Raw genomic sequence first — 18,860 nt, forward strand, 5'->3', positions numbered from 1 at the left:
AAAAAATTTAAAACTAAATAAACATTCATTAATCATATTTAGATTAAAACAAACATAAAATTATGTATACCTCGTTTAGATAAGCAAACTATGCACGTCATAGTAGGTAAACTGGTAACAAAAAAACAAAAAAAAAAAAAAATAATGACAGTCAAATGTAACATATGTCTTTTCTTAGTTTTCATCGTCAATGACGTGCAATGCTTGCTTATTTAAACAAAGTAAATTACCTATCAAAAAAAATAAAACAACTGTATTACTTATTTTGGTAAGGATTACTTGAATGACATTTACTATTACACAAATGTTTAGACTTAAAACAGGCACATCGTTTTGTATTGCACTGTTTCTTTGATGGTTGGCATTGACATTTTAAAAACCCTTGCCCTGAAAACATAGATTGGGAGGCACAGGCTTCTCTTAAAAAAATAAACCATTCTTTTGAGGAATGTCACTATAATTAAAACTAATTAAAGATACAGACATTAAGTCGCTTCTGATAAGCCAGTTTTTCAATATGCCACTTTTTATACTTATTTCGTACACGTTATTTTTCTTCTCAACTATAATTTCTTCTAAATTCTTTTTGTCCAACGGTCGTCAGTCAAATTTCGGGACAGCTATCGTTACGTACTTCCCAGTTTCTATTTCGTCGAAAATTGCTTTGCTTTTTTTGGTCATTTTTTTCAGCACTTTTGAGCTGCCCTTTGTAAGATTTTTTCGGTTTATTCTAATATTTTCTTCATTGACACAATGATTGCAAGTAACTTGGCTGCCAAATGCCTCGTCATTTTCGTAAGAAATACTGCAAGTAACATGCATTATTTCATCGCACTTTGAACAGATGTGTGCACCTGTACTTTTGTTGCCACAAACACAGCAGTATAAGACACTAGGCTTCATACTTTGATCCTTATCAGTGTCCTGGTTTAAAGCATTTGCAGAAACGTTTTTTATTATAGGTATTTCATCTATAATATCTTATGCATATGTTTGTATTTGATAATTTTTGACTTCCGATGCAATTCCGATGTCAACATCACTTATCTTTACTTTTTGAATGTCCTCTACCGTTAAATCGATAGCTTCTTCTACTACTGCATTGTCGCTATTGTTCGGTGAACTTTCTGTATTTTTATTGGTAAAGTTTGTGTTAATGACTTCTAAGTCTTCCTTAGTTGATATTTTATCAATAAGGTCTGATGGTAAATTTGTAGATCTTAAGCCTATTTTGGGATCTGTCCAGTACAGACTTTTATAGGGTGATCTTCCAATGATACAATGAAGCGATTTATTTTTCTGCCATTGCACAAAGTAATACCCAACCGAACAATAAGAAGTTTTATTCTTTTCTATCCAAATTCTTAATATTTGTTTGACATCTTGGTTTGATCTTTTAACAGAATTCTGGCTTTGAGGATGCCTGGGTCGTTCATGTACAATTTTGTACTCTGGTCATAACAAACCAACTCTTTAATTATCTCGGCAGTAAATTCCCGTTCATTATCACTTTGCAAAATAATTGGAGTGCCTTGTTCAAGGAAAATTTTAAGTAATTTAAAAACCACCTGCAGTTCTTTTTGTCTGCAATGGCCGCAAGTACAAAAATTTGGTAGAATGGTCTTGATAATTTAGGAGAATTTTGTATTTCCTATCGGTGCAAGATTAAAAATCAATTAAGTCAACTTGTCCTCTGACATTAAAATCCTTCAATTTTATGGGTCTTACCACCAAACCAGCATGTTTCTGTGTTTTTTTTAAATTGCAAGTCGTGCATAATTTTTCGTATATTTCAATAGTCAATTTTGGAATATTACATTTTTTTTTAAATTATGAAGTACTATATCTCTTCCCCCGTACCCTGTTGTTTTGTATTATTCATCAATTTTATCAGAAAACTTCTCAATTGGCGTAACATAAATAATATCACTCAGGTACTTTTGTTTTAAAATAACCTTTGATACGCCGGATATTTCCAGGAGATTGTATTTTCCACCATAATATTTTTCATAGCTCGACATCTCCTGAGTGTTGATCGGAGATTCTTTCTCTTGGTAACTTTTTAATATGATGATCAATGACCATTAATTTTTTGTAAGTTTCATGGTTTTTTAAGTGTTTTCTGGACATCTTTCGTTCAGCCGCAAATAATATTCTTCTTTATCTACCATGTTGCCTATAAATAAGAATAACTTTATTAGATTCGGGATCAAAATGAGTTAATGCAGCATAAACATAATAACTAGCGATTAATATACTTACAAAATGCGTTTGTCTTGCCCCTTCGGCCGGTTTTTTATTGTGGCTGTAGTAATATATACAATATTTTGAGATGGCTATTTCTTTACTTGAATATTATTCTAATGTCGATTATTCTTTCCTCGAGAACACCTCGCAGAATGAGCATAACATAACCTTACAAAACAATAGGTTTTCTTTATAGCTGCACTGAGTTCACAGTGCACTGCACTGAACTGTAATAGTGCAAGCGAGAACAAGCTAATGTAATCAAACGTTTAAAGAACGTTTCTGTGCCATTCAGTGCAGTGATCATGGCGCATCACATGATAATATTAAACATTAAACAAATTATTAGACAATAATAATTTATATAAATTATATAAATATAATTATTATTGTCTAATATATAATTTATATAAATTATATTTATATAATTTATATAAATTATATTTATAAAATTTATATTTATATAATTTAAAACTAGCTTTTGTAAACAGACACACAGTATTTTCTTTAAATATGATAAAAGTTAATCTATCACTTGATTTTATCACATTCAGATTATAAATACAATTTCAGTGTTTATAATTTAATTTTAAGAGAATTGTTAATTATTTTAATTTTAAATAGGATATTTAATATTTAAAAGCGCATCATATAATTTTAAATATTATGTGATTTAATATTTAATATTTATTTTTATATTTATTATTTAATAAATATATTGTATTAAATTTATAATTATTTTGATTTGGTATATATTATTTATTATAATATTAATATGTAATTATACAATATAATATATAATTCTATATAATCATATAATTATATTAAATATAATATTTAAATTTATAATTATTTATATGTATTTATTATTTTTTTAATTTTATATATTAAATATTAAATAAAATATTAAAAATTTAATATTTAAAAAAAATTTTTTGATAGAATACTTTAATATTTATAATAGGTTAAATCTCCCACCACTCAACTACTCGATTCTTGCATTGTCTGTTTTTCCTCAAGACCCAGTGCAACGAGTACAATGAACTGTTGCACTAAATTTCGTTGCACTACAATAGAGAACGAGTTAGTGCTAGGTGTACTGCAATAAAAAACGCTCTAGTGTCACTGGTGTACATTAATGCAGAAAGTTCAGCAATAAAGAACACTTAAATACTGAAATGCATCAAAGCATGTTTCGCTGAATACCATTTGCCTAATAGCGGTTCAGTCAAATAGCATTTGCCTAAGAAAATAGCGTTTGAACACAAAAATAAACGAGCGAAAGCCATTTGACTAGGCAGATAGCATTTGCCTAGTCAAAAGCTATTTTCCTAATATAACTATTTGCCTACGACATATACACTTATACTACGATATACATATATAAAAACTATTTTGTTTTGGAAACTTTATTAACTGATAACACAAAAGAAAGAACAAAATTATTTTCAAAAATATGTGCAGAAAATTATAGGTCAAATCGATCAAAAAGAAGTATGTTAAATTTGATAAAAAACCATTTAGATTGTTGAAAAAAATTCTTTAATATATCATATGTAAGATGTTTCAATACTATTCTGGTATCTCTTTAGCCACAATTATGTAAAAATACTGTATAGTGTATAATATCAAGTGAAAAAACAAAAAACGGTAATAATAATTCTCATATTAAAATAGATTCAAGTAAATGATATATAAAAATCTTTAAGAACTGTGACCAAATCCACATTTAATCATTAAAATTCAAATACACACATTCTTTTTTATTCCCAGCCATTAGGGTCACTTACCTTCGTGAATGTTATGTATATTATATTTGTTTGGACAGTCCATGGCATTGGCTGAAAGGACACTGGTCTTCCCGCGGTCTCGATGCGATATTATCCCCACTTTCGAAACATCATTATCACGTATGCCTCCGACAAAATTCGTGTACATTGCACCGTCGTAAATATTGCAACAACCAGAGGAAGAACATATGCACTATTATCGTCTCGTGTGCGAATTTGACAAAAGGGTTCGATGAATAAAATATAATAGCAAGCGCACGTAAACGAGACTATTCGAAGTTCATCGACTCTTATTTTATTTTTTTCCTTTGCTGCTGAAAATTTAAAATGAAGAATTGTAACCGCGTGCATGCGGGAAAAAAATTTCTCACGCCCACGAGATCGTAATGGTACAAAATGTGCCGAACCAAGTTAAAAATTTCAGAAAAACGCGTGGAAACGTCTGCAGCTTGTCAACATTTTTTGTGTCGCTAAAAATTGTTTTGTCGCTGTTAAAAAGAAAATTACCATTTGCCGGACACAATTATTAATGAGTCCATATAGATGTAGGGTCATTTTCAGATAGTCGAAACATAGTCGTACGTAACATAGTAAGAACGACAAAAAAGATAAGATAATAACGCGGTGACAACTTGTGAGTAACGTGGTTTGTAATTTATATAGTGAATGTAAAATGCGGATATGCATTTACAATAAGTAAAGTATATCGAAGATATGAAATATGAAAATATGAATATGAAATGTATAATGAAATATATATAATATAAATATGAAATGTTTAAAAAGCGAATATTGCTCTTGCAAAACAATAATGTGTCATAATGATTTTTTCTAATGAGCGCGATTAGTTAATGCGATTAACATATTACATTGAGAAAAATTGTTATTTTTTTTCATTCCAATCGAAAGGAGATATTCCAGGTAATTATCGAATGACAATGTTCTAAAGAGTCCAATATACAATACTTTAGAAGATACAAAAAATCGATTTTTTTACGTTTTTTGAAAGTATGATGTCTAAAAAATGTGTCTTTCAAATTTTCTTGAACAATTCATAAAATTAACGCAGTTATATAATAAGACTTTGAATATGATAGTGCACGTGTCTTTAAATGGGCTCGCAAAATTTTAAACATGTTTTCCTCAAAACATGGTTTTCAAATTTGATGTGACAGATATCATAAAAATGGACCGAAAAACTTCAATTGTTGTAAATGAAAGAGAATATTTCTTATACTCAACCTAATTAGAATCTAAAAAGTTAAATATTTAATATTTTTCTAAAAAACAGTCAAAAAATGAAAAAATTTTGGCAAAATTGAAATATTCAATTTTAATATATAATATTATTTCGTTATTTTTCAATTTTTTCTAGTGAAATTAGGTTCAATATCCAAATTTTTTATTTCAGACAATTATATAAGAAACAGCATATCACATCGAATTAAGTATGCAATCATGCATTTTTGAATATATTATGCGCAGAGACTCGTAATGGGCAAAAAAAAACTAAATATTTCAAATTTAAAAATACTGAGACATATCGTTTGAAAAATAAATTCATGAATAAAAACATATACGTAAAATGCTAAGAAAATTAATTTTTAAAATATTTTTCAAAAAAATTTCTAAAAATCATTAACTTTTCATACTGTTAGAATAGACTAGACTCTTAAATTACGCTCACAATTAGTCGCAAAGAGAGGAATAAAATTCCTTCCACAAAATGTGTCTGTGTTGGATATTTAGCTGAATAAATAAAAAAACAACAAGAGAAGGGGGGGAGGGAGAGAGAGAGAAAGAGAGCAGCGTGAATAAACATGTAAACGAATGTGCGAGGAGCATGATATATATATATAAATTTCTAAATTTTTGTTTTAGAAAAAGTTTAGAAATTTAATTTTTGTCGTAAAATATTAATAAATAATGTTTTTATGTATCGAATTAATTTTAATCAATATGAAAATAATTTTTTTATTCGGTTAGAGAATATTCGTTTATAAAAATGCGCATTTGTTTTCATTATTACACGAAATTTGTAGCATGCATGTAAGTTACGTATGTATGTATCGGGAAATAAATAAGTCGACTGTACCAGGCACACACACATGCAGGCAGGCACACGCGATCAATCGATCATACCAGTGCGCGGCAGATACTCATTGTCAGTCTCAGTCGCGCGTGTGTGTACGTACGCGTAACAAGAGATTACCGCAAAAGTACGCTCAACTGTTATAACGCGTTATAACGCGTTGAATTTAAGAAACGAGTGTTGTGTTTTTCCTCCCAATTGCAGCTAACCGTAGGTTGTTGTAGTATGGTTTTAATAGTGTGTCCACATAATGGGACGAAAATATAATTTTTGAGAGACACTTGCTCCTCTTTGCCCGCAGACTTTCTTTAAAAAGAATAAGGGTCAAAAGGTTAGTATATTTATATACCATAATTTTAGAAGGAATTGTTTTAATGTATACTGTATACTAATATGTTATAAGATATTATTTAATTTTATTTCCGTACAGTCTACACAAAAATATAAATATGATAATGTAATATTATATAAAATATAATATTCCAAATTTCTTTTTTTTAGATTATATCTTTAAAGCAATTCCTAAATAGAAAACAACATAAAGACTTTTGTATAAAAAATTGTAACATAAAATTAATCTTCAAATATTTAGAATTTAGAATGAGAATGGAATATTTAGAGAAAGAGAATTTAGAATACTGTATATACACACACATAAACGTACGCATTATACAGGGTGACCCATTTTAACTTAGGCAGCCAAATAACTCGAAAAATAAGCACACTACGAAAAAATGTTTAGAATCAAAATTTTGTCATTTCGAGGGGGACGTACAATGACGTTAAAATGAGCCCCCCCACCCCTTCCCCTGGGCGGTGAGGGGGGGCAAGTTTGAAATCTTAAATGGGAACCCCTATTTTTTATTGCATATTCGGAATCTTTGGCTAAAAACACATACAATTTGTCTGAAACATTTTTCTCGATTCATGATAGATGGCGCTGTAATCGACGAAATTCAATTTCTTCGATTTCTCTTACTGAGAACCCATGCTTACGATTCTGCAATAAATTAACAATAAAAATACCACGTTTTCATTGTTAATACTCGAAATTAGTCTTAAAACAAACTTCTCATTATTTTTTATTACTCATTAATTACTTCTCAAGAAACTGCTTTTAGCGTAACCTGCCCTTTAGGCAACTTGAATGGTGCAAAGTACCGAGACATTTTGGACTTTCCATCTGATGGAGTTCCTCTAAGTATCCCTCCAAAATTTTGTCCATTTAGTGCCAAAGTCACAAGTGTTTATGTATTTTTTTTACATTTGTACTCTGATAAAATTCTGGTAAAATGGCAAATTATACGCCTACAGAAGTAGTCGATATTCTTATAACCTTTGGCGAATGTGGTAGAAATTACAGACTTACTGCCCGTACTTATGCGGAGCGATTCCCAAATCGCCGCCATCCTACTGATCAACAAATTATAAACATTGAAAGGAGATCTCGTAATAATCCACTTCATCGCGAAAGGCGAAGGAATAGACTTCATAATAATAATAACCCTAGATTGCTCGCAGTTTTGGCTATGGTTCATCAAAATCCCCATATTAGTACCCGTCAAATAGAACGAGAACTGGGAATCCCTCAAACTACGGCACATAGATTGTTACGATCAGTCAATTACCATCCGTATCATATTACTCTGGTACAGGAATTAAGTGAGGCCGACTACGTACTCAGAGTACAATTTTGTAGATGGGCTCTTGAGATGTTAGATCAGAATCCAGATTTTTTAATTTATTGCAGAATCGTAAGCATGGGTTCTCAGTAAGAGAAATCGAAGAAATTGAATTTCGTCGATTACAGCGCCATCTATCATGAATCGAGAAAAATGTTTCAGACAAATTGTATGTGTTTTTAGCCAAAGATTCCGAATATGCAATAAAAAATAGGGGTTCCCATTTAAGATTTCAAACTTGCCCCCCCTCACCGCCCAGGGGAAGGGGTGGGGGGGCTCATTTTAACGTCATTGTACGTCCCCCTCGAAATGACAAAATTTTGATTCTAAACATTTTTTCGTAGTGTGCTTATTTTTCGAGTTATTTGGCTGCCTAAGTTAAAATGGGTCACCCTGTATATATACTTTGGCTTTCTTTGCATACATATGTATAACTAATATTATAATAGCATGTTGTACAATTGCGAGATATATGTGTAATGTGAAATATATGTATATTCATTATAATTAAATATAGTTCTTTTCATGTCACACTTAATTCGTCCTTCTGTCTTTCAATATGTATGCAAAGAAAGCCAAAATATACATATACTACGTATATATGCTGACAAACGGATTAATAAATTAAAGCGATTAAAATTTTGTTGCAATAAGATTCACTTTGAGAATAATAAATACTACGTATGTATACTTTGACTTTCTTCGCATATGTATAACTAATATTGTAATAGCATGTTGTGCAATGTGATATATAATTATCATAGATTTTTCTTTTTCTTAAATAATGTAATATAGTTATACGTATAAAGAAAGCCAAAGTATACATATTAGGTGTACAACTTTGCTTCCGCCGTTTTCCTATAGATGGCTTTAGCGGTAAGTAGTGATCGAAATAAATAGATCATAGACGTCATGCAATAAACTTGGGCATCTGTCAACATAACCCCATAAAAACATTAGTCGATTTGTGTCTGCATCATAAAGTTATTCTCTTAGATTGAAAATGTCAGTTTACGAGCCAAATTCTCGTCATTTGCGGGAGGTTTTAATTTTCTGCTTCAATATGAAGAAATCTGCAGCTGAGGTTCATCGAATGCTCTCAAATACTTATGGTGAAGCCGCTATTAGTGAAAGAACGTGTCGTGAGTGGTTTCAACGCTTCAAGAACGGTGATTTTCACGTCGAAGACCGGCATAGCGGTGGAAGAGAGAAGGTTTTCGAAGATGCAGAATTGGAGATATTACTTAATGAAGACTCGAGTCAAAGTAAAAAAGAATTGGCACGATCATTGGGAGTGGACAATACTTTGAATCATAAATGTATAACCAGTTTTTTACAATAAAGCCTCGAATTTCGGAAAAAAACGGCGGAAGCAAAGTTGTACACCTAATACTATGTATGTATACTGATGAACAGATTAATAAATTAAAACGATCAAAATTTTGTTGCAGTAAGATCCACTTTGAGAATAATAAATAAATATTATGTATGAATACTTTGGTTTCCTGTGCATACGTGTAATATTATAATAGCATGTTGCAATGCGAGATATATATTCATAAGTTTTATGAACATTATCAGAGAGAAATCACTGACATTATTATATTTTTGATTATGTAGTTATGAAGTGAAACTCGTAAATTCCTACGATTTTATCAAAAATGTAATAATGTCAATGATTTCTCTCTGATAATGTTCATAAAACTTATGAATATATATCTCGCATTGCAACATGCTATTATAATATTACACGTGATTCAATGTGTTGAATAGCTTGAAATTTGTGAAACACGAATACCGAAAATAAATTTAAGCTATAATTATATAGTTATAATTATAGCTTAAATTTATTTTCGGTATTCGTGTTTCACAAATTTCAAGCTATTCAACACATTGAATTCAACTTCAGTTCAATCACTTAACATAAGAGCAAGGATTCCCCTTACCACATTATAAATAGTAAATATTTCTTTTACTTCGACAGTTATTAATCGTTTTTATGTCCATCCGAAATTAAGTGCTTTATGGTCACTTCCCTCTATCAGTGTGCAATGAAAAGAACAGAATTTTAATATTTAATTTAATTTACATATCTGGTTTTATATGTGCTACTATATTGTACTTACTGTCTGTTACTGCCAAATCTCTATAATCCAATATGTTACGCTGTTTAGCAAAGTTCTTCAGCTAAAAGTATACCGGCCTTCTTGAAAGGATTGATTGATTTTGCTCTATCCTGCAAATAAGCGCTATAATTTAGTCAATATTCAGATATAATCAAGAAATAATATACTTATAAAACAATAAATAAACATATATAAGCAGACATATATAAGAAGATATATATACAAAATTTCAATCTACTTACTCGATAGGACCAAATATATTTTCTGCAGCAGATTCAAATATAACATTAACCTTATAATGTTATTATATCTTGACGTCGCAAACATTAACCTTATTTATAACGTTATTATATCTTGACGTCGCGATGCTACCGCGTACTGCTTGAAACGTATCATAGAGCTCTGTTACACGGCACCCTTAATCGGGTTTAATAACATCCGTAGTTGTAAAACTGACCAATCACAGCTATTCCTCTGAAGAATGGAATGACTGTGATTGGCCAGGCTTAGAATTACGGTTGTTATAAAACCTGATTAGGGGTGACGTGTAAACGTAGTCATATATACGTATGCACGCACATACACATTGTCTCTCAAGGCGTATTTGCACACTCAAGCGAATAATCGTACATGAGCGCTGCAAACGCGCCTTGAAGGACAAAATCGCTTTGCGTGTGTACGTGCGAGCATACGTACGTGAGAGTCTGAAACTTACCTTATTATTATGATAATGAAGAAGAACGAAAAATGTCACATTTTTAGTAAACGATTATCATTCCTCAGGATTGACTGCACTAATCTTATTCAAACTGGTCGCAATCGAAAGCTTGCATCCACATTGTATAAGAAAAGTGCCGTTAGATTTTTGATTAACGGCTTGGTTCCTGAGGAATTTTAATCGAAAGTTTATTAGACGTAAAACTCCGGATAAGCTACTTGGTAGCGTCGCGGCCCCTGTACATAGGCAACATAGGCAAACCGTTGACCGAAACGTTTTTTTTATATACTTGGCGTCGCGACGCTACCGCGTCGCTTGATAAAATGTATGTTTATGGCATAATATAAACTAAAAGAGTAATCTACTTCTTAAAATAAAAATTGTTTTGTGCAAATTGCATTTATATTCGTGGAAGAATATTTATACGCGAGTAAATGTTTTATAAAATGTATGTTTATGGCATAATATAAACTAAAATAGTGATCTATTTCTTAAAATAAAAATTGTTTTGTGCAAATTGCATTTATATATATTCGCGGAAGAATATTTATACGCGAGTAAATGTTTTGTAAAATGTATGTTTATGGCATAATATAAACTAAAATAATGATAAATTTGCATTCGTCACGTGTGACGATGCACACGTGCCGATACGTATAATTGTATAAAGAATTTGTCTAAGAAAAAAATGCTCGTTACGCAATACTAATTACACTTTACAATCTTTTATCAACTATTTTTATCTGCTATCAACTATGTAAACTAATCATATATTTATATCTTTATATAATATTTATATCTTTATATCTTTATATTAAAACTATTGGTACATAAATTGTTAAAAGATGAAAAGAATTATTTTTAATAATAGGTATAAGAATAAACAGATTGTAAAATGGCGGATAATAACGATTGTTGTTGTCTTATCGGGATTTTATTTTTGTGCAAAATACATGATACAATTGGAATACAGAAATTTTCTTATCACAGTTAATAAATTTCTTTTCGAGAAAAGAAACACAAATGCAATTTTTTTCATTTTTCTAAAAAAAAAATACGAATGCACGAGCTATATAATAAGTGCCTATTATTGTTTTATTTTATACGTGCTCCTTTAATGCACTGCCGTAATTATCGTGAGATAGGATTTCGTATTTGGAGAGGCGCGGATATTAATATTGCCCCTGGATGATCCCAGAGTATTCGGTTCATCGCATATAACCGCGTAGCTGCCATTGTCATTCATTACGCTAATATAATGAAGGATTCCTGCGCGTAAAGAATATTCAAAGTCAACAATTAATGGTACAACTGTTTGTCAAAAAATGATAAATTAATGTTTAATTTATATCTGGATATAATATGATTTAATAAATATGTTTTTCTCGTTAGCAATATCTGTCTCTTCAAGTCTTGGTCATATGATGTGCTCAATGTTCTTATATTGAATGGAATTAAGTTATATTTCTGTTATTCAATATTTCCTTACTATTAGTGACAGTCAATGTCAGAGTACTTGATTGAACGGTGTTTGTTGGATTGTTAAATTCGATAACTCGGCGAAAAATTGTTTCGTCGGAATATCGTCTTCCAATCTCGAGATTTCCGATGAATCCAGCAACGTACGTATTGGGCACCAAATTTTTCTAAAAATATGAGATAAGATTTACATTTTTTTTATAATTACATCAAAATTATTTTTCAATAATATTTTTTCTTTGCAAGACGTTACTCTCTCTCATATGCGATAAAAGGCTCATGAATTAATTTTTAAATATTTTCCCGGATTATCTCGCTAAAAATTCGATAACGGAAATTTTTTAAAGATAAAGATTTGAATTGATGCATTTAAATATATAAAGTGGAATTAAACATGTAAAAGATTAATTCAATATTGAGAATCAAAAAGCTAAGTTATCAGAAATTTTTCTTTCAGATTTCAGCATCACAAATGAAAAGATGTTAAAGAATCTAAAAAATAATCTCTCTCTCTCTTCGCATCATATCGTACGTAAATTTTATAATTTGCATATTTTATATTCCTTTTCAAAAAAGAGAAAATATTAGATTTAATAGCATTATTTGCATAATTATTAATAGATTTCTCTATTACATCTCGAGATCAACTTGACAAAAACCATCTCATCAAACCGACTTACCAACGCTGTTTTCGGTACGACATCCTTGTCGGCGAATTCGATCAGGATATTCTTGGTCTCGGACAGATCAACTGAAGCGGAGGATGCCTCCAAGAACGTCAGGACCGCGAGCACAACGACGATCGGGCGAGACATTTCAGTTCGGTTTGTTCGGGTTGCGAGGTACGTCCGTCTCTTTTATAAACCAGTTTTCTCAAGTGCCTTTGGCGCCAAGGTGAGCGTGCCTTATCTGTACGGTTCTTTTGTGATTCTATACCTTGTGGCCCACCACTACGCATTTCTCTTCCCTGCGGAATACAAATAAGGGAAATGCGATCGCGTATATGCCGTCCGTCTGGTTCACTGCCATGCCTGGACGACGAATTCACGCGCGATGACCTTCGAAAAAGTATCGGCCGTGTTTATCTATTTAGTATTCATGCCATAATGCTCTTGGCACATTAAGACGCTTCGGATGTACCCATAAGAGCACGCTGTGTTATCGGAACGCATGCCTAACTTTATATAAAGTTATGCGCGTGACGATCCAGTAGTAGCGAAGCAGCAAGATTTTATTCAGATTCTTAATCCTTTCCTTCAATTGACAAATTGACGCATGTGTTCTCGTAAATTTTTTTACCTTTTGCACACAATCGCGTATATGAGATTAATATTTGTACTTTATCTTCATATTTCTTTACATATGTATCTTGTATAAAATAAATACATACGCGTTATAATCTATTTGTTTATAATAGAAAATTTTTTTGTACATTTGAGATATGTTCTATATTAATTTTTTTCTATCAAAAGAGAGAATAATGAATTCGATGTTGAATAAAAATTTCTAATTGAAAAAAGTCTTCAAGTTACACCGTTGGTCAAATTTTGTTACTTAAATATTATTTTTATTATTTTTTAATTCTAATTTTTGATCTAATTATTTCTGGCTATATCAATATGGATATTATAGATATTCAGGATTGGGAATTCACTTTATAAAAATAACTTGTTACTGTTACCGTTTTTTTTCTAAAAAGTGACTCGTTATCGTTACTCGTTACTAATCTTAAAAAGTAACTCGTTATCGTTACCGTTACTCAAAAAATAACTAATCGTTACAATTTCCATTAGTTTTTTTATATATAACACAAACTTTATATACAATTTTTTTTAAATACAAGATCAAATTAAACACTAAAAGTTTGTAAATATTATCTTACAAAGTAAAAAGAAACAAGATACCAGAATAAGCTTTCAGTAGTTTTCATGTAATGCTGCATTCTAACACTCTTATCAATATATTCCTTTGTATAACAACTATACCGAGTAAATTCGAAAAAAGTAACGATAAAAGTAACTATTAAATTCGTTAGTCGTTTCCGAAAAATGTAACGAAATTACTTTTTCCGTTACAAACAAAATTTGTAACACTGTTACCTTTATAGTTACCGAAAAAAGTAACTGTAACGGTAACGACGTTACAAATAACGCGTTACTTCTCAACCCTGTAGATATTATATATAAATACATCGCGCGTAGTTAATGTGTGAAATATTTTTTCAAATATAACTCTTTCTTTCTTTCTTATACATATACAGGTTTTTTCGTATATATATACAGGGTGGAGCATTTAAAGTGTTACAAACTTTTATTTGTGAAAGTACACATTATAGCAAAAAATAATTCAAACAAAAGTTATTTGATTCAAAGGAGACATAAGAAGGTGCCATTAGTTTGACCTTGGGTAGTCGTTTGAAGGTCACGTGAAGGTCATCTTTAATTTCTTAAATGGGAATCCCCATTTTTCATTGCATATTCTTGTAGCTTATCTCGAGAGCTTTTCAAAACAGTATAATAAAGTATTTTTTCATTAAATATTTTTTGAATTATTTTATATCTTAATCTAATATATTTTGATATAAAAAATAAAATATTTCGTAAAATATTTACTTTTCGATAATCTTACTGTAATACTTTTATATACAGAATAATGAAACAAATCAATTGATATAAAGAAAATAATTAATAATATATATGTATACTTTCAGAGATAATAACTTGTAATACTTTAAATATCCTACTTTGTATATCACATAAAGATATGCAGATTGACGCATGTACAACTTCTTCTTACAACTTCTTCTTATATAGGTACTTGTGTAAGGATAGTCTCAGAAGATTCAAAATTGCTATATCTTCTGAAAATAAAAGATATTTATCACAAAAAAATAATAATTATTCGATAAACATGACACATATTATTACTCAAAATTGCAATAAATTACATCAATATCATGCTGAATACTGACATTATTTCTCATAAAAATTTCACTTATTTTTTACTTATTATTTTGCATAATTATACAAACTAATAACATAACATATAATATAATATATTGTTATGCTTCCGAAAAGGTACGGTAGTTGGAATCGTTTGCCGGAAGAAATTTGGGAATTCGGGCTCCGAGTAATTCATAGATTTTATTATAATTAAAAATGACACTTTGTGTGTAATCAGAATAAATAAATATATATATCTGTTTTATTCCTAAATTGGCTTAATTACAAAGTTTCCGTACGTTAGCTCGCGTCGCGTATCGCAATAGCAGATATCTTGACGTGCGCGTGCCTGGAATCGAGTTTCGGTTGCGAAACTCACTCCTCGTTCTGTGTTTAATTCTGCCGACTGCGTGGCTTTAACTTAGTTGTCCGTAATTAGCGTTATTGACTGCCCGCGTAATGTTAATCAATGATAAAGACTGCCCGCGTAATGTTACTTAATGATAAAGACTGTCCGCCGCTTATTAGCGATGGGCCTTTTTATTATGTCTCCTTGGTTTCCCGGGAGGGGATCGTTTAGCGGCCGGGCCACGTATCGTCGCTCGATTTTGGCGGCAAGATGCAAGCTAAGGAGTTCTAAGTAGGACTTCTTTGCTTGCATTTTCGCAATTTTCTTATTCCATTTGCCCTGATCTCTGCGTTTTCGCAATGGAGTGATTGCGCGGTCGCTCGGGCTTCGCGCGTGGCTCGCGTGAGCGCTTCCCTCGGTTAAGAGGATGCCGGATTACCGACAGAACGCGAATATTAGTTAAAATGCAAAATCTTTTTGTTGATTATAGATATCAACAAATCCTTTCCCATAATTAAAGTATACATAATAACGGAGTGCGAAGTTTACGATTTCATATGAAAAGTGAAAAAAAAAAATGAGAAGATTAGTTTTGTTATCGGCTTCTGCCGTCAACATTTACTTAATATAACAAATTTGTAATTTGTACATGCCTAATCAGTAAACCCCACACTCGGCATTTCATTAAAGAGTATAAGTGAATTTAGAGAAGTGAGTTTAGAAGCTTTATAAAAAAGATTTTACGATGCAACACTTTCGTGTATATGTATGTGTGCGAGATAGAGGCTCAAGAGTAAAACAGAGCAGTAGATTAGTTGCGTAATGTCGCGATAGGCGGAGTTACAATCTTACATGACAAGGACAGACATAATCATACCATCTTTGTCTCTTTCATGCGTGTGAGAGTAATATACATGTACGCACTAACATTATTGCAGTATCTTTTCTCTCTCTTTTTATACGCTCTGTCTCTTTCTAATTGCTCGCTCGCTATGTACTACGTATCGCTTAGGTTAATGCTCCTCGTATATTCACTTACGCGTTTACTCGCGCTTCTCTCTCTCTATTTCTCCCTCTCTCTCTCTCTTTCTGCTCGTTCATTATTGTATTCTTTTGTTCCCATAATATTCTTTTATTTGGTCAACTTTTATTCTTTCTATTCTCGTCTACACGAGAATAAATAAATTTATTTATTTACTTTTATTTTATACAGTATAAATGAGATACACAATAACCCAGTAAGCAATTTGATAACAAATTGTTGCCAAATTGGCATCAAATTTGCTCAAAACTTGGTAACAAATCTAATGCCATCTGTGTCCGCATTTGTGTTTTGGTGACAAAGCTTGTTGACATAACCTGACAGCAAATTGACGGCAAAAACCAAGCAAAGCTTGACATAATTTGATGTCAGATTGATGGCAAAAATCGAGCAAGATCTGCACAAGACAATTTGATAGCAGATTGTTAGCAAAAACCGAACAAATTCTGCAGCTTTCGGCCATTCATATAAAATAGTATATTTAAATGGATTTAAAGTCTCAACCCTAAGTAACAAAATGATGATAAGTTCTGGTCATAAAATGATCATTAGATAATTAGACATTATATAAAATCATATATTAATATGTTAAAACATATAGGTAAATTTAAATAATTTAATTTATAAAATTAAAGATCTTTTTGGATAGAAATTGTTCGAATAAATGAAAATCGAACAATTATCTGTCCGATTTGCCAAAAATCAATTCAATATCTGAATTTCCTGTATAAGAATTGTGTCAAAAATTGAATTGATAAAAATACATATATTATAATATTATTAGCATTTTGCAGGCTTTATATACACTCATAACAAGATTTTGAATACAGGTATAGATAATGAATAACGCGCCGCATAGCGATAAGCGACTGAACTATTTTATGATATTTACTTTATAATAAGCTGCAGATTTTCTGTTCGGTTTTTGCTGCCAATTTGCCATCAGATTGCGCACTCCAGATCTTGCTCAGTTTTTTCCGACAATCTGATGTCAGTCATGTCAGCAGGCTTTGCTCGGTTTCTGCCGCCAATTTGCTGTATAGTTATGTTAGCAAGCTTTGCTTGGTTCTTGCTGGCAATCTGCCAGTTTAATCGGTAATAACAACTCTTGTACCAAATTTGTAACCTTTTTGCTGACAATAATTTGTAGCAAGCACTTGGCAATATCTGTTAGAACAGACGTGGCTGACTGGGAAGTTATTTTCTTTTTCTATTTAACTATAATTACCCAGTCAGCCAGGTCTGTTCTAACAGATATTGCCAAGTGCTTGCTACAAATTATTGTCAGCAAAAAGGCTACAAATTTGGTACAAGAGTTGTTATTACCGATTAAGCTGGCAGATTGCCGGCAAGAATCAAGCAAAGCTTGCTAACATAACTACACAGCAAATTGGCGGCAGAAACCGAGCAAAGCTTGCTGACATGACTGACATCAGATTGTCGGCAAAAACTGAGCAGGATCTAGAGTGCGCAATCTGATGGCAAATTGGCAGCAAAAACCGAACAAAATCTGCAGCTTATTACAAAGTATTATAAAATAGTTCAGTCGCTTATCGCTATGCGGCGCGTTATTCATTATCTATACCCGTATTCAAATTCTTGTCATGAGTGTATATAAAGCCTACAAAATGCTAATAATATTATAATATATATATTTCTATCAGTTCAATTTTTGACACAATTCTTATACAAAAAATTCAGATATTGAATTGATTTTTTGCAAATCGGACAGATATTTGTTCGATTTTCACTTATTCAAACAATTTCTGTCCAAAAAGATCTTTAATTTTATAAATTAAGTTATTTGAATTTACCTATATGTTTTAACATATTAATATATGATTTTATATAATGTCTAATTATCTAATGGTCATTTTATGACCAAAACTTATCATCATTTTGTTACTTAGGGTTAAGGCTTTAAATCTATTTAAATATATACTTTTATATGAATGGCCAAAAGCTGCAGAATTTGTTCGGTTTTTGCTGACAATCTGCTATCAGATTGTCTTGCGCAGATCTTGGTCGATTTTTGCCATCAATTTGGCGTCAAATCATGTCAAGCTTTGCTCGGTTTTTGCCGTCAATTTGCTGTCAGGTTATGTCAACAAGCTTTGTCACCAAAACACAAGCTTAATGCGGACACAGATGGCACTGGATTTGTTACCAAGTTTTGAGCGAATTTGATGCCAATTTGGCGACAATTTGTTAACAAATTGCTATCTGGGTAAATACAACACATGTTCGAAACTACACATAATTAAATACTTTTTCTATTTATAAGATACACAATATCTCATTTATACTCTATAAAATAGAGATAAACAAATTAATAATTAAATTAATAATTATTATTATGTAGGAAGACGAGAATAAAAAGAATAAAAGTCGAA

At 31.1% G+C, this 18,860-nt stretch overlaps 2 protein-coding genes across 2 annotated transcripts in view; one reads left to right on the top strand and one right to left on the bottom strand.

Annotated features, from left to right (window-relative positions):
- Positions 1 to 11,726: 11,726 nt before the first annotated feature.
- On the bottom strand, positions 11,727 to 13,036 carry LOC138933279 (uncharacterized). The gene is made up of 3 exons (XM_070295875.1): positions 12,815 to 13,036; positions 12,145 to 12,301; positions 11,727 to 11,924 (listed from the first exon to the last, which is right to left on the bottom strand). The coding sequence occupies exons 1-3, from the start codon at positions 12,947 to 12,949 to the stop codon at positions 11,770 to 11,772; spliced, it is 447 nt and encodes a 148-aa protein (XP_070151976.1). The 5' UTR covers positions 12,950 to 13,036; the 3' UTR covers positions 11,727 to 11,769.
- The window catches only part of LOC138933568 (uncharacterized), a 33,121-nt gene continuing 26,415 nt past the window's right edge, over positions 12,155 to 18,860 (top strand). Inside the window, exons 1-3 of the mRNA XM_070296386.1 lie at positions 12,155 to 12,277; positions 12,592 to 12,662; positions 12,756 to 12,976. The gene's annotated coding sequence lies outside the window, so the exon portion shown is untranslated. The remainder of the gene's footprint in view (positions 12,278 to 12,591; positions 12,663 to 12,755; positions 12,977 to 18,860) is intronic.

Source organism: Polyergus mexicanus, unplaced genomic scaffold (genome assembly GCF_030449975.1).
Source record: "Polyergus mexicanus isolate NDT 795.1 unplaced genomic scaffold, iyPolMexi1.0 SCAF_5, whole genome shotgun sequence".
In the NCBI taxonomy this organism is placed as follows: Eukaryota; Metazoa; Arthropoda; class Insecta; order Hymenoptera; family Formicidae; genus Polyergus; species Polyergus mexicanus.